This window comes from Enhydra lutris, unplaced genomic scaffold, assembly GCF_002288905.1.
Source record: "Enhydra lutris kenyoni isolate GAN:26980312 unplaced genomic scaffold, ASM228890v2 scaffoldscaffold4, whole genome shotgun sequence".
Lineage (NCBI taxonomy): Eukaryota > Metazoa > Chordata > Mammalia > Carnivora > Mustelidae > Enhydra > Enhydra lutris.
The window spans coordinates 46,974,737-46,988,235 of NW_019154088.1; the positions used below are offsets into that span (position 1 = coordinate 46,974,737).

Here is a 13,499-nt window from a genome sequence, read left to right on the forward strand (position 1 = left end):
GATTCTTGATCTCAGGGTTGTAAGTTCAAGCCCCATGTTTGGGTAGACAGATTACTTAAAAGCTTTTAAAAAATTCATAAATGTATCTATAAAACCAAGAAATGTTTTAATACTGTAATAGTAACTTCCAAAAACATCTTTTAAGAAGTTGAGTTTTAAAGGTATCACTATATAACCTGTATAACTATATATACGCGTGTGTGTGTGGCACACATAAAATACAGAGTTGAAGCAAAAATACTAAATTTCATTCAGTGTATCTGTATCATAATGAGATGGTTAATATTGGTTAGTAAAGTTCTAAGAATGTTTCAAGCATAAATAATCATATTTAGTGAAACATAAATGCATACTTTTGAGATTCTATCCCCCCCCCCCGACACTGATTAATTTCTAGTTAATTGCATTCTTAAGAATTACATTTTGTAACAGACACAACTTAGTGAATATTTACTTTGAAACTTTATTAAAGTAATGGTAAACAAAAGAAGCCAAAAACAAGCAAATATATACAGGTTGTTTTAAAACTAAATGATTAACTCGCCATTAGAAAAAATGTATCTATCAGAGGAATCACAAAAGTCTCCATAATTAAGGAAACTGTATAAACCCTACATACAAAAAAACAATCAATCTCCAGTTTCCCCATGAGAATCAAAACTGCAAATTTTAATTTTGTACTTTCTTGAGTACTTTAAGATAGTAGTTAACAGAAAGATAATGTTTTAAGGCCAAACACTTTTTACTCTTACAAACGCTAAAATTATACAGAATCAGTCCAAGTCATATAGCAGAGAATTATGAAAACTGAATGCGCATTGAGTCACATGATCTTTAATAAACTGCACACTACCGTCCTGCATATTGGTTTCTTTTACATTGTTAAGACCAGGTAAATTGTGAACTGAAGCTCTGTTTAGTAATGAAGATAGGTCACCTCCATCTGATTCTTTCTCTTCTGTTATCACTGGCTCTTCTAAGTCCTCTTTTTCCTCATTTGAGTAAGCAGGACTTTTTTCTTTTATAAATTCAGGTTCCATTTTTGACTCAGGTTGCTGAGACTTTTCAAATAGCAAGTGAGAAACATCAGGATCCCCTCGTTGCAAGCACACAACTGAACCACAACTGTCTGTCTCTAGTACTTTAACTTCTAGAGATGAATCAGAATCAGTTGTTGAGGTAGTAGGATGTTCTATATTTTCTTTTTCAGTTAGATGACTTCCTTCATTGCCTTTTTCTTCCTTTTCATTAAGCTTTTCAGAGTTAATACATTCTTGCAACTATGTCAAGAAAAACAACAAATTAAGAATCTTTGGAAAAAAAACAGAAAATTAAATTGTGCTCTCTGGAAAACTTTTTTTTTTTTCTTGGTAAGTTGTGAAGAAATAATGCTTATAGATCTACAGATAGGCTTCCGGGCTTTCCGCCTCCAAGTCATCTTCTAAATGCTGCCAGTTCTTTTTAACAATGCAGACAGTGCAAACCTGACATTAATTCTTGATTAATTCCTTTCAATGACCCCTTACCTCCTTCAGAATAAAATATTCCTAGCCTACAAACCCTTTGACATGGCCTACAAAACCATTTAGTATTCATTCTTATAAGGGCATTCTTGAATTTCTTTTTCCTGAATTTCTGTGATTCTTTAGAACTACTCTCCTCCCCAATTCATATGTAAATCAATTGTGCTAGTTACTAAATTATTTGTGTCCAATATTGAAGACTAAGAATAACCAGACTTAAGGTTCAACTAGAAAGAATGAACAAACTGAATGACATAGCTCCTTCCCATGGTTTGAGAGTCAAAAAGACTTGTTTGTCCCTGGACTCGCACTGAAACTTCCCAAATGTTAGTTTCCCTCTTCCTCACTGGACAGTTATTTTGGGGTTAAATGAGATATGTGAAAATGAATCACAAAGTGTTTGGCCCATAGGAAAATACAGGCAAAGTCTCTACTCCTCTTCAGTCTTCCCAGCCATTATGTACACTTAATTTAAAGTTATGACATCAAGAAATCAAAAATTAAGTTATCTGTCAGGCTTTAACCTTGTCCTAAATCACTACAAAGGCCACCAAATCCTTACCTTTGCATGAATTTGAATCTTACTATCAGTAACCTGAAGAACTTCAATTAATGGTGGGGTTAAGGACATTGTCTGATTAAATGGAGGGCTCAGGACTTCTTCAAGAACCTCATCAACATTTTCTTCATTGACAAACAGCCTTTCCTAAAATAAAAAGAGAAAAAATATTCTGCTTTATAGGTCATTTTTTGACAGTGTTGATCTAAAAACAGCTCATACAAGTTATTACACACTTCAGGATTATGCTTTTAAAATGCTTAATGTTACTCCTATGCTGTCGTGGCAGAAGAAAACAGTATTGTACAGAGCAGTAAGAACAGCAAGAGTATATACATATATCAGAAAAGATCCAAAAAGAAAAAAGTTTAGTTCCTTCTTTAAGTCTCTGTTAACAATCTGAGATAATCTTACTTACAAATGGTATTTTCCTTTCCTTTTTTTCTCCTAGTATTTATAAGAATAATATCACCTCTAGAAAAAAAAATCACCTCTAGAGCTATAAATGCAGTCGAAGCTATAAAATGTAATTTAATTTTAGAATACTTCCCAATGAGACAGCTAAGAAATATATATGATAGGATTTATTCAAATTTTGTGTGACCAGTTTGCCTTTTAGTTCTTGGCCAGATAAGAGTCAAATATAACATTTAAGATTAGTATATTCTATTTTTGTGCATTGAGATAATGCATTGTGACAGTAGCATATAGCTATTTATAAGAATGAGGTAGATTTCATGAGGCTGACATGGAAAGATTTCCAAACTATAATTAGGGAATGCATAAATCACTTTCACCAGAATCCCAAACACAAAGTAACTTGTGCATATTCATGTCAAGTAAATACAGGTATATAGTTACAGTGTTGAAGGGAAAACCATATTTAAAATGCATAAAATCAGTTTAATGTTGCCCAAAATAAAAGTACTTTCATAAAAACAAATTTCCAAATAAACGGTTCATTATTTGGTCCAAATAGGAGAGCAAAATCAATAAAGAGACTAGTTTTAAAGTTCCCTTACATTAAATAGTATTTAAACTTAAGAACACCTACCATGAACACTGGGTACACAAAAATCTTGTATTTGGAGTAATTTCCTTGCTATTATTTTAAAGTTCCAGAATAACTGTATTATAGAAACATTCCCCAATTAAAAGCGTTTCTAAGGTTCCTGCCTCTGGTAAAGACACATTAACTGCACAAAAATACCCAGATACTTTTAGTATATAAATATGTAAGTTATATAATATATATAATGGAAATGGTTATGATTAAAACAAAGTGCGTAAACTCACCTTATTCTAATGACTGATTTTACTCTAAAAGAAACTGAATTTAGTGGTCCTAAAGCTCTAGGAAAATGTCCAGTGAATATTTAGCCTTTTATAAATCTATTTTGTACTTATGTGTAAAGTAACAATTCTGACCTTGACAGTCACAAATCACTCTATTTTCATATGATGCATATAATATAATCATCATATAGTACATGTCTACCCATCCATTACTCTTGTGATTTTAAGAAATTTTACTTTAATGCTTAGACCCTAGTCCAGCAAAATGTAAAGAAAAATAACTGAATATTATGGCTTCATCAGCTTTAGCAAATGTGATTAACAAAGTAATTATAAATCCATTTCAATCATCAAAGATATAAAACACAGTTGCCCTAATCCCATTTTGGTCTAGTTTCTTTGCTAAAATAATGTTAGCCTTCTAGAAAATCAGATTAAAATAATAGTCTTTAGTATTCTCTCAACTGCCTATTCATAAAACTTTCTTCCCAGTTGTTATTTTTACATTTATTAAAACAATTACAGAGTACCTGGCTGGCTCAGTTGGAGGAGCATGCAACTCTTTCTCTGAAGTGAGTTCGAGCCCCACCACAGGGTAGAGGGGCAGAGATTATGTAAATAAACTTTAAAAATAAATAGATAAATACAACAATTACAGGAAACTGCCCTTTCCTAAATTTCCCCCTGCTGATGATATAAGCAGATAGTCAATTTCATATTATATTCTCACAAAGTATCTTACCTTGCCCTGGCTATTTATTTTACCATTTTGGGAGAGTTTCAAATTAACCACTTCTCACAGAAGTTACCCCTCATAAAATGTAACTTATCAGCAAATATCCAGGAAAAATCACAGGAAGAAATGAAAATTTCTGGCAAGTTAAAGCCCAAGGCTAAACTTAATTCTCAATATATAATCCTTGCAACTAGTTTTATTTCTGGGAATTTAACCCTTGATTTGTTAAATAAAAGCTAAACAAGAAAATGACATGTAACACTAATACATATCTCAATGACAACCACCAATTGTTAATTTATGAGTTTAAAAATTCCTTAGAACTTAAAATTTTACAGTTTTTTAAAAAATTATCAGTAGGGGCACCTGATTAGCTCAGCCAGTTGAGGAACCCACTCTTAGATTTCATTCCTGTCATGGTCTCTGGTCCTGGGATGAACCCAGTGTATGCTCCCACTCAGCAGGGGAGTCTGCTTCTCTCTCCCTCACCTTCTGCCCCTCCCCCCACACAGGTCAGTAAATAAAATCTTTTTTTTAAATTGTCCATAATACGGGGCTGCCTGGGTGGCTCAGTGGGTTAAGCCTCTGCCTTTGGCTAGGGTCCTGATCTCAGCATTCTGGGGTCGAGTCCTGCATCGGGCCCTCTGCTGGGCAGGGAGCCTGCCTCCTCCTCCAATCTCTCTCTCTCTCTCTCTCTCTCTCTCTCTCTACTTGTGATCTCCCTCTCTGTCAAATAAATAAAATCTTTAAAAAATAAAAAAATAAAATTGTCCATAATACTGGAGTACTGAATTTGAAATTCAAGAACATCAATAACCCAAAAAGTATAGCAGCAACTACAATGGAACACACTATTCATGAAAATTATGTCCTAAGTAAACTAGGTATTGCTCAGCCCCAAGTTCGAGGACTTGCCCACAAGAGGTAACAAATACACAGTTGCTCTTTCAACAACAGGGGGGTTAGGGGAACACCTCCACCCCAGTTGAAAAATCCACCTACAACTTTGGACCCCTCCAAAGCTTAACCATTAACAGCCTACTGTTGACTGGAAGCCTTACCTGTAACATAAACAGTCCATTAACTCATATTTTGTATGGTGTATTATATACTGTATTCTTATAAACTAGAGAAAATGTTTTTAAGAAAATCATAAAAGAAAATATATTTATAATATCATACTGTAATGTATCAAAAAGATCACTTATAATCTGAGCCACTGGGTGGCTCAGTGGGTTAAACCTCTGCCTTGATCTCAGGGTCCTAGGATCGGAGCCCCACATCGGGCGCTCTGCTCAGCAGGGAGCCTGCTTCCTCCTCTCTCTCTCTCTGCCTGACTCTCTGCCTGTCAAATAAATAAATAAATAAATCTTTAAAAAAAAAAATCACTTATACGTGGATCCAGGCAGTTCCAACCTGTGTTATTCAAGGGTCAATTTTAAGAAGTAATTTTAAAAGTGGGATAGAATTTTTCAAATATAAGAGTCTTGGGGCGCCCGGGTGGCTTAGTTGGTTAAGCGTCTGCCTTTGGTTCAGGTCGGTTCATGGGTCCTGGGATGAGCCTCACATAGGGCTCCCTGCTGGGGGGTTGCAGAGCCTACTCTGCCTCTGCCTCTCCCCCTGCTCGTGCTCTGACAAATAAATACCATCTTTGAAAATATATACGAGTCTAGAAAGAACTGTTACCTGCAAAGAATCCTTGTTTAAACCATAATACCATTCTCTCCAATGTCCATGGCATTCTGGAGATTTGGCCAGTTCTATCACTGCATTGTTCGAAGAAATACTAGCCACAGGGTCTTTGGTGCTCAATTTATTCTCCGGAGCAAATTGCAAAAAGAAGGAATAGTAAACTAAGTCTTGGGTGGAGAAGCCCAGTTTGTACCCGTAGGGGCTCACAACCCCTTGAAGACTTTGCGGTTGGATCCGAGGCACTTGAATCAGCAGAGTCAGGGATTCTTCATCCTGATTACACTGCAAAGGAGGGCACAAAGGTTCCTTGCCGCCGGTCCCGGGACCACCCATGGCTAGATCGGAGGGCTCCCCGCCCGCGCCTTCCCCGAGCACTCGAGTCTCGGCTCCGAGATCTCCACGCGCACTCTCTCTTCCTGCAGCAGACCCTCTGTCAAGGCCCCCAGATGAAGTACCAGGGGAGCCTCCTCCACCGTCCTCAGGTGAGTTCTCCGCTACGGAGGGCGGCTCCTCTTCGATGCCCGTTGTGCACACCGATTGCTCGTCCAAGTCCCGTTCGTCGGGCTCGAAGACGAGCTCCTCCGCAGCGGCGGCGGGCGGGATGATCAAGGCGTCCGCAGCCCCGGGATCCCGGCCACTGCTCCCGGCACAACCCCCTGCTGGGCCCACCTCCCCCTCGCGAGCGGAAGCGCAGGCCGCGCCGTCAGTTCCGGACGTGTAAACAGACTCTTCCGGCGCCACGGCGGGTTCCTGGCGCGCAGAGGGCAGCGCCACGGGCAGCGTAACCACCAGCTGTCGCCGGGCCTTGTTGAACTGGGCCTTGCCGCGGCTTTCGTCCACCGGGTACGGGAGCGAGAGCCGCAGCCGGTAATCGGGTTTCCTTGAGTCGAGGCACAGCCGCTTTCCCGTCACCTCCAGCGCCGCCTGCTCTGCCGAGCGCAACAGCGGCAGCTCGATGGTGACCACAAGCTCCCGGGGCACCGGGCTGGGGGCCGAGTCCCGGGAGCAGCGGTAATCCTGGAGGTCCACGTGGTGGCGCTGCACCACGCTGTAACGAGGCTCGGTGGGGGCGGGCTGCAGGACCGCCTCCGGAGGAGAGGGCGCCGGGGATCGCGGGGCCACTGAGTTCCCGGCCACCGCCGGGCACCGGTAGGGGTAGGGAAAATCGGGGAGAGGGCTCTCCGGCTCCCCCTCAGGCCGGGCCGGTACGCCCCCGGGGAGGGGTGTGCGCAGCACAGCGGCCTCCGGAGTCCCCTTGTACTTGATCTTCAGGGTCTTGGCATTCCTGCGGTCCAGCTTCACGCCGAACTGCTTCTCGATGGCCTCCAGTGCCGTGGCGTCCAGCATCTGGCGGAAGCGCTCGTGGCGCCGGGCCAGCGCGAGCGCTTCTGGGTGGAAGACCACGTCGTAGACGGTGTAGCGGGTGCCTCGGCCCCCCGCGTACTCGCGGCCGGGAGCCAGGCTGTAGGGCAGGGACCACTGGCTGCCGGCCGCCGCGCCCCTGGGGCCGGGTCGGCTGTTGGGCGCGCCCACCAGCGCGTTGCTACACACGTTCACGAAGCAGCGCTGCGCCCCGTCGAGGCTGGTGCGCAGTACGTGACCCGGCTGCGGGTGCACGAACCGCACGTCCACTCCGCGCTCACGCTCTAGCGCGGTGATCTCCCCTTCGTAGCGCCGCCGGTTCTCCGGGTCCGTGAGCTCCTCGGCGTACTGGGTGAACATTCGCCGGAACTCTGGGTCCTGAAAGGCTGAGGTGAGCCGCTGGACCTCCTCTCCGCTCAGGTCCAAGTCCTCCAGCGGCGAAGAGGCTCTCGCCTTGGCCATGCTGCCGCCGGGGCTCCTAGCCCTCCGGCCGGGGGAAAGCGACCCGAGACAAGGTGGGTGGGACGCGCCGTAGAGTCGCTGGTCTACCCAGAGTCGGGCGGCCCAGTTCGGTAACTGCCGGAGAATTGAGCCTGGGGCAGCGCGTGGTCGTTGCCATAGTGACACAGCAGCCAGCCGGGAGGAGGGGCAGTAATTGGAGTGGGCTGGTGGAAATGCCGTAAATAACTTTATTATTTCACATCAACCAACTACACCACATACTACCTTTTTAGATTCCTGTGCCGTGGTGCAGTTACTTCTGCAGAATAACTGTCATAATGTAATTTCCAGCATTTATGTACATCATCTTATTTACAAGCTGTAATTCAATTTTAAGCTTATCCACATATTTTACTTTACCAAACCAACATTTCCGTTTTCTAGACATTTCACCGTAAGGTTTGCCCTATACCAACTCACAATTGGGGCAAGAGCTATGGGCAAGCTATTCATAAATAACTAATGATCAGTAAGCATTATTTATTTTTTTATTTAATAATCTCTACACTCAACCCTGGGCTGAGACTCAGCACCCTGAGATCAAGAGTCGCATGCTCCTTTGACTGAGCCAGCCAGGCCCCCCAGGACTTTAATAATAAAAATGCAAATGTAAGATCCTACAGATTACCTATCAAAATGGCAAAGGCTGCTTTTACAATTACTGTATTTCTTTGGGGTGGTAGTAAAGCCTTTCTAGACAGTAGTTTGGTAGCTATATCAAAAGCCTTTAGAAGGTACATACTCTTTTCATCCAGCAACTCTCAGTCTAAGAGTGTGCTCAAGGCAACATTTCCCATGATTCTAAAGATTTGGGAAGAATCCAAGAATCCTGCAGTGGGACTGGGTGAGCAGATTTTTTTTTTTTTAATGGAATCTTAATTTTTTTTTAAGATTTTATTTATTTATTTGACAGACAGAGATTACAAGTAGTCAGAGAGGCAGACAGAGAGAGAGGAAGGGAAGCAGGCTCCCCGCTGAGCAGAGAGCCCGATGTGGGGCTTGATCCCAGGGCTCTGGGATCATGACCTGAGCTGAAGGCAGAGGCTTTAACCCACTGAGCCACCCAGGCGCCCCGAGCAGATTTTACTATGGCCATACAGTGGGATTTTGTGCATTCAAAAGTGATGTTATAGAATAGTATTTATTGACTAAGGGAGTTATTAACTGGTAGTTGTTCAATCCAGCGATTGTTTTTCTTTTCTCATTTTGTTGAAACTTTCATCAACATTTAACACAGTTGATTTGGGATTACCTCAGCGACAGGACACTTTCCAAATTTGTCTCCTACCTCAGACACTTGACACTATTTGGTCTGTTTTGCAGGTGTTTGTCTCTGTTCCACCTCTAAGTGGAAATGCCTCAAGACAGGGATCCTATCTCTTCTCCAGTTACATTCTCTCCTTCACAAATATTTTTACACTCACAAATACCAGACTTCTGTATCAGGTTCTAAATTCCAAACTCGTATATCTAGTTGCCCATTTGAGGTCTCTATTTCAATGATTTAATGCTTATGTCCATCAGGTTTGAAATGAACAAAAATCTTAACTCCTTTCCCAACTTCTCCCCTCATCTTATGATCTCTTGGCCATATTCAAAACAATTGAGTCCCCCTCCTTGAAACATACTTTACTCTTGGTTTGAAGAACTCATGCTCTCCCATTTTCCTCCTCCTTTGCTTGTTCTTTCCTACCTGTCCTCTAATTTAGGAGTCATCCAAAGTCTGTTCATAAGCCTACTTACTGAATTGTCCTAGACGATCCTAATCAAGCTCACAGCTTTAAATGCCATCTAAGTTTAAATTCATTCTTTCAACAGATATTTATTGTACACTGCTGCACCCACTACTTAGGTAGGTAAGGCACTGTTCTAGGCATTGGATGGAACAAAACAAAATCATTGTGTCCCAAGGATGTGAAGCAACTGGCACTCTCTGATACTGGAAGTAGCTATTGGGTCAATTACTTTGGAAAATTTCTGTTGACTGTAATGTATATCTCATAACTAAGAAATTCTACTCCTAGATGTATATCCAATAGAAACACATATCCCTATCAAAAGACATACTAGAATTTGCATATCTATAGTAGCACTGTTTAAGTAGTGGAAACTACCCAAGTTTCCATCAATAGTAGAATGGACAAATAAAATGTGTATCTCCACACAATGGACGTGAATGAACAATGTGGATAAATGTGACAAGGTTGTATGAAGGAAACAAGATGCAAAATAATACATACTGTATGATTCCATTCTACAATAGGCAAAGCTTGGCAAAATGAATCTCACTGCTAGAAATCAGGCTAGTGATTGTCCTTTCGAGGGGGAGTGGAGTGTTGTGATTGGAAGGGAGCAGGAGTGAGATTCTGGGGTGAAGGGTAGTATTCTGATTCTTAATCTTGGTATTGCTAACAGGATGTGCAGTTTGTGAAAATTCATTGAGCTGTACACTGATGATAGGGGATATGTATGTATGTATCTTACACTTCAATTTAAAAGTTCTTGAAAGTACTTGTCAAAAAAATCCTTGCCTTCATGGACCTCATGTGGGATGACCTAGTGACTCCAAAATTTTACCTCTACTCACACTTAACCTCTGAGCTCTAGGCTCATGCCACTACCTACCAGATACCTCCACCTGGATGTGTGATAGGCATCTCTAAATAGAAAAAAAAAAAAAAAAAAAAAAAAATTTTAAGATTTTAAATAAGCCCCAATGTGGAGCTCAAACTCACAATCCCAAGATCAAGATTCACACATTACACTGATAGAACGCTAGCCAGGCACCCCTCCAAACAGAAATCTTGATTTCTTTTCCCTCTCAAATCTGTTATGCCCCCAGTCTCAGTAAACAGTATGGTCTACCCAGGTGCTTAAACCTGAAACCTAAGTGTAATCCTTGATTCCCCTTACCCCCATCCTGCATTGCTATTCAGTTACCCAGGCCTGCGGTCTCTTCTTACACACCCCGAATACATCCCCTTCTTTCCATTTCTGGTCTGAGCCCCTGCATCATCTCCATTGCAGACTTCTGCAGTACTTTCCTGACCGGTCTCTTCAGCTCTTCCCTCATTACAGTCTCTTCTCCAAACAGTAACCTCAGTGATCTTGAAAGCCAGATCTGCTGAACACTTTTCAGTAGCCCCACGTCCAAATTCCTTACTTGTGTCTCCAAGGCCATCATGCCTTGATCTCCAGCGCTCTCCACACTCACACCCTGGATCATTACACCTTGGCCTCCCTGGCAGAACACCCATCTCTCCTGTATAGCCTGTGCTGCTGGTTGAATCTGGTGGGTAGGGGCCTCCCCTGCACAGAAAACACAGGAATATGCACAGGGTCAAGACTGAAACACTCTGTTTTAATTTTACCCTGCCTGCTCTGAGCAGTCCCACCACTATAAGAGACATAGTAAATTTCACAATAGATTTTGGTAATTGATTGGGACCCAAGTCATCTTACTTAATAGGTATATTTGATAGAACACCAGATTAAGTTCCTGCGCTTATAAGGCAGAGAAAGCAATTCATGGGCACAATCCAGTGTGTAATCATGTCTTCCTTAATGCAGACTGATTTAAACCACCGGTGATTGAAAAGTCAGGATGCTTTACCTGAAAATTCAGATTTCTCTAGAATGGCCAGCTGGGCTCGGCTTCCCACATAGCTACAGCTGGCTGGAGCAGACAGCACCAGGTGCAGCCGTTAGGTACACCTGCGTGTTCCAGTCGCACTTCCTGTGGTTTCCCCCATGAGACCAAGTGTTATTTTTCTCACCGCAGAGAAATCTTTCCCACGCCTGTCTTCTGGTGTGATCTACCTGGCCCCTGTTCTAAGGCGCGGTGCCTCAGACCCAGATTTCTGGCAGTGAGGTCAACCAGCTGATGAAGCACCAAGGTCAGGGAGCACACCACCTCTCTGCTTCCCACCCCCCAAAGAGAAGCCCAGCATACCCTTTCAGTGCTGCTCCTCCGCTGCCCCATCTTTCAGACTTCTGCTTTGCATTTCCAGACGATGCGGATTCCCACCTGGTTTTAGTTCCAGTCTTATTCTAACACTTATTGTCTGGTTCTGGCAACTTATCTGCTCATAGTTACCTGCCTTGCTTCGTTTCACTTCACCTTGCTAAGTCACCCTGTCTTTCTAGGCACTAAATGTAAAAAGATCTCAAAAAGCGCATCTTACAGAACCAAATGAATGCGGGAACACTTTATGAGTTTCCATTTATAACTTCTTACCTGCCATCTTTCATATTTAGCTCTGGTTCTCATAACTGAACCAACAGCCTTGCAGTGTTTATTTCACTACCACTTTCAAGGCCCAAATTATAGATTTTCCAAGCAATATAGTTTTTGAACTTACGCCTTAATTTCATCTCTAACTTTCTCTAAGCTCTTCTTGAAATTAAATCTAAATCTTGCTCTTCTAACATCAGGCTTCTACTAACATTCTCCCCAAATTTTCCATCTTCAAACCACTTCTCAAATTGCCACTTCACCCTTAACTTAATTCACTTATCACTACATTCAGATTAAAATTTCTTATTGAGAAATTTTCCCTTCAGTGTGTCGTTTTTATTTTTTATCAGTCTCTCTTCCCCCAAAAGCTAATTTTCTTTCAAAAAAAGTCTTCCATTCCAGGCTTTTTGTAATATTAAGATTACTCCTTCTTGAGTGCCTGGCTGGCTCAGCGGTTAAAGCTACTGCCTTCAGCTCAGGTCATGATCCCAGAGGCCTGGGATCGAGCCCCACATTGGGCTCTCTGCTCAGTAAGGAGCTTGCTTCCCCCTCTGTTTCTGCCTGCCTCTCTACCTACTTGTGATTTCTGTCAAATAAACAAATAAAATCTTTAAAAAAAAAAAAAGATTACTCTACATTTGAAATATTCTTTGTACCCCGACTTCCTGTCATTCACATTCATTTCTAGGCATTATTGCAATGCTGTAAACTAAAAGTAAGGGGATGGTATTAAGTGATCACATCCAAATAGCAAAACGTGCTGCTTCAAAATAATGTGTCTTTTAAATGTAAAGCCTACGGTGACCAGGTGTTTTTAAATCTCCAGTGCACGGGCACCTGGGTGGCTCAGTTGGTGAAGTGTCTGTCTTCGGCTTGGGTCATGATCCCAGGGTCCTGGATTGAGCCCCACATCGGGCTCCCTGCTTAGTGGGGAGCCTGCTTCTCCCTTTCCCACCTCCCCGCTTGTGTTCCCTCTGTTGCTGTCTCACCCTGTCAAATAAATAAAATCTTTAAAAAAACTCCAGTGCCAAAATATAATTATGAAATGATTATCTTAGTAATACAGGTTTTCACTAGCATTAGAATAAATTCTGTGACTTGAAATTTAGTTGGAAGGTTGCTAAATCTAATATTAGGACTCAAGTTAGACAAAATAAGGAATCAGAAAATTTTAAATATTTATATTTTCTTTAAAATGAATATTAGCATATGATTAGCCTAGAATAATGAAACCAGTTTTTAAGCATAAATCAGAATATATCTTCATGCATATTTTCATATTAAGACTATACAGAAAATATTTTTGCTGTAAAACTTTGTCAAGTGTACCATGTTTGTTGTAATTTAATACCAAAACTTCATAAAATACATTTTTTTAAAAAGATTTTTATTTATTTATTTATTTGACAGACAGATGACAAGTAGGCAGAGAGGCAGGCAGAGAGAGAGAGGAGGAAGCAGGCTCCCCACTGAGCAGAGAGCCTGATGCGGGGCTCGATCCCAGGACCCTGGGATCATGACCCGAGCCAAAGGCAGAGGCTTTAACCCACTGAGCCACCCAGGTGCCCCATAAAATACAAATTTAAGAACATT

The 13,499-nt window shown here is 41.9% G+C and overlaps 1 protein-coding gene across 2 annotated transcripts; it reads right to left on the reverse strand.

Moving 5' to 3' along the window:
- Positions 1–39: 39 nt before the first annotated feature.
- Positions 40–8,154, reverse strand: LOC111160129 (dynein axonemal assembly factor 2). Of its 2 annotated transcripts, XM_022522968.1 has the most exons (3): positions 5,801–8,154; positions 2,086–2,229; positions 40–1,280 (listed from the first exon to the last, which is right to left on the reverse strand). In XM_022522968.1, the coding sequence occupies exons 1-3, from the start codon at positions 7,628–7,630 to the stop codon at positions 774–776; spliced, it is 2,481 nt and encodes an 826-aa protein (XP_022378676.1). In that variant the 5' UTR covers positions 7,631–8,154; the 3' UTR covers positions 40–773. The 2 variants fall into 2 exon arrangements, with proteins under 2 accessions (XP_022378676.1, XP_022378686.1); XM_022522978.1 differs by lacking the exon at positions 2,086–2,229 and having other exon boundaries at positions 380–1,280.
- Positions 8,155–13,499: the final 5,345 nt, after the last annotated feature.

What these genes read in the sequence shown, in the direction of transcription:
- LOC111160129 (XM_022522968.1), bottom strand. Translation starts at nt 7,630, where the DNA reads ATGGCCAAGGCGAGAGCCTCTTCGCCGCTGGAGGACTTGGACCTGAGC. An exon ending in TAAACAAGGATTCTTTGCAG is followed by an intron (nt 2,230 to 5,800) that starts GTAACAGTTCTT and finishes TTTTTATTTTAG; the next exon opens with GAAAGGCTGTTTGTCAATGA. An exon ending in AGATTCAAATTCATGCAAAG is followed by an intron (nt 1,281 to 2,085) that starts GTAAGGATTTGG and finishes TTCTTGACATAG; the next exon opens with TTGCAAGAATGTATTAACTC.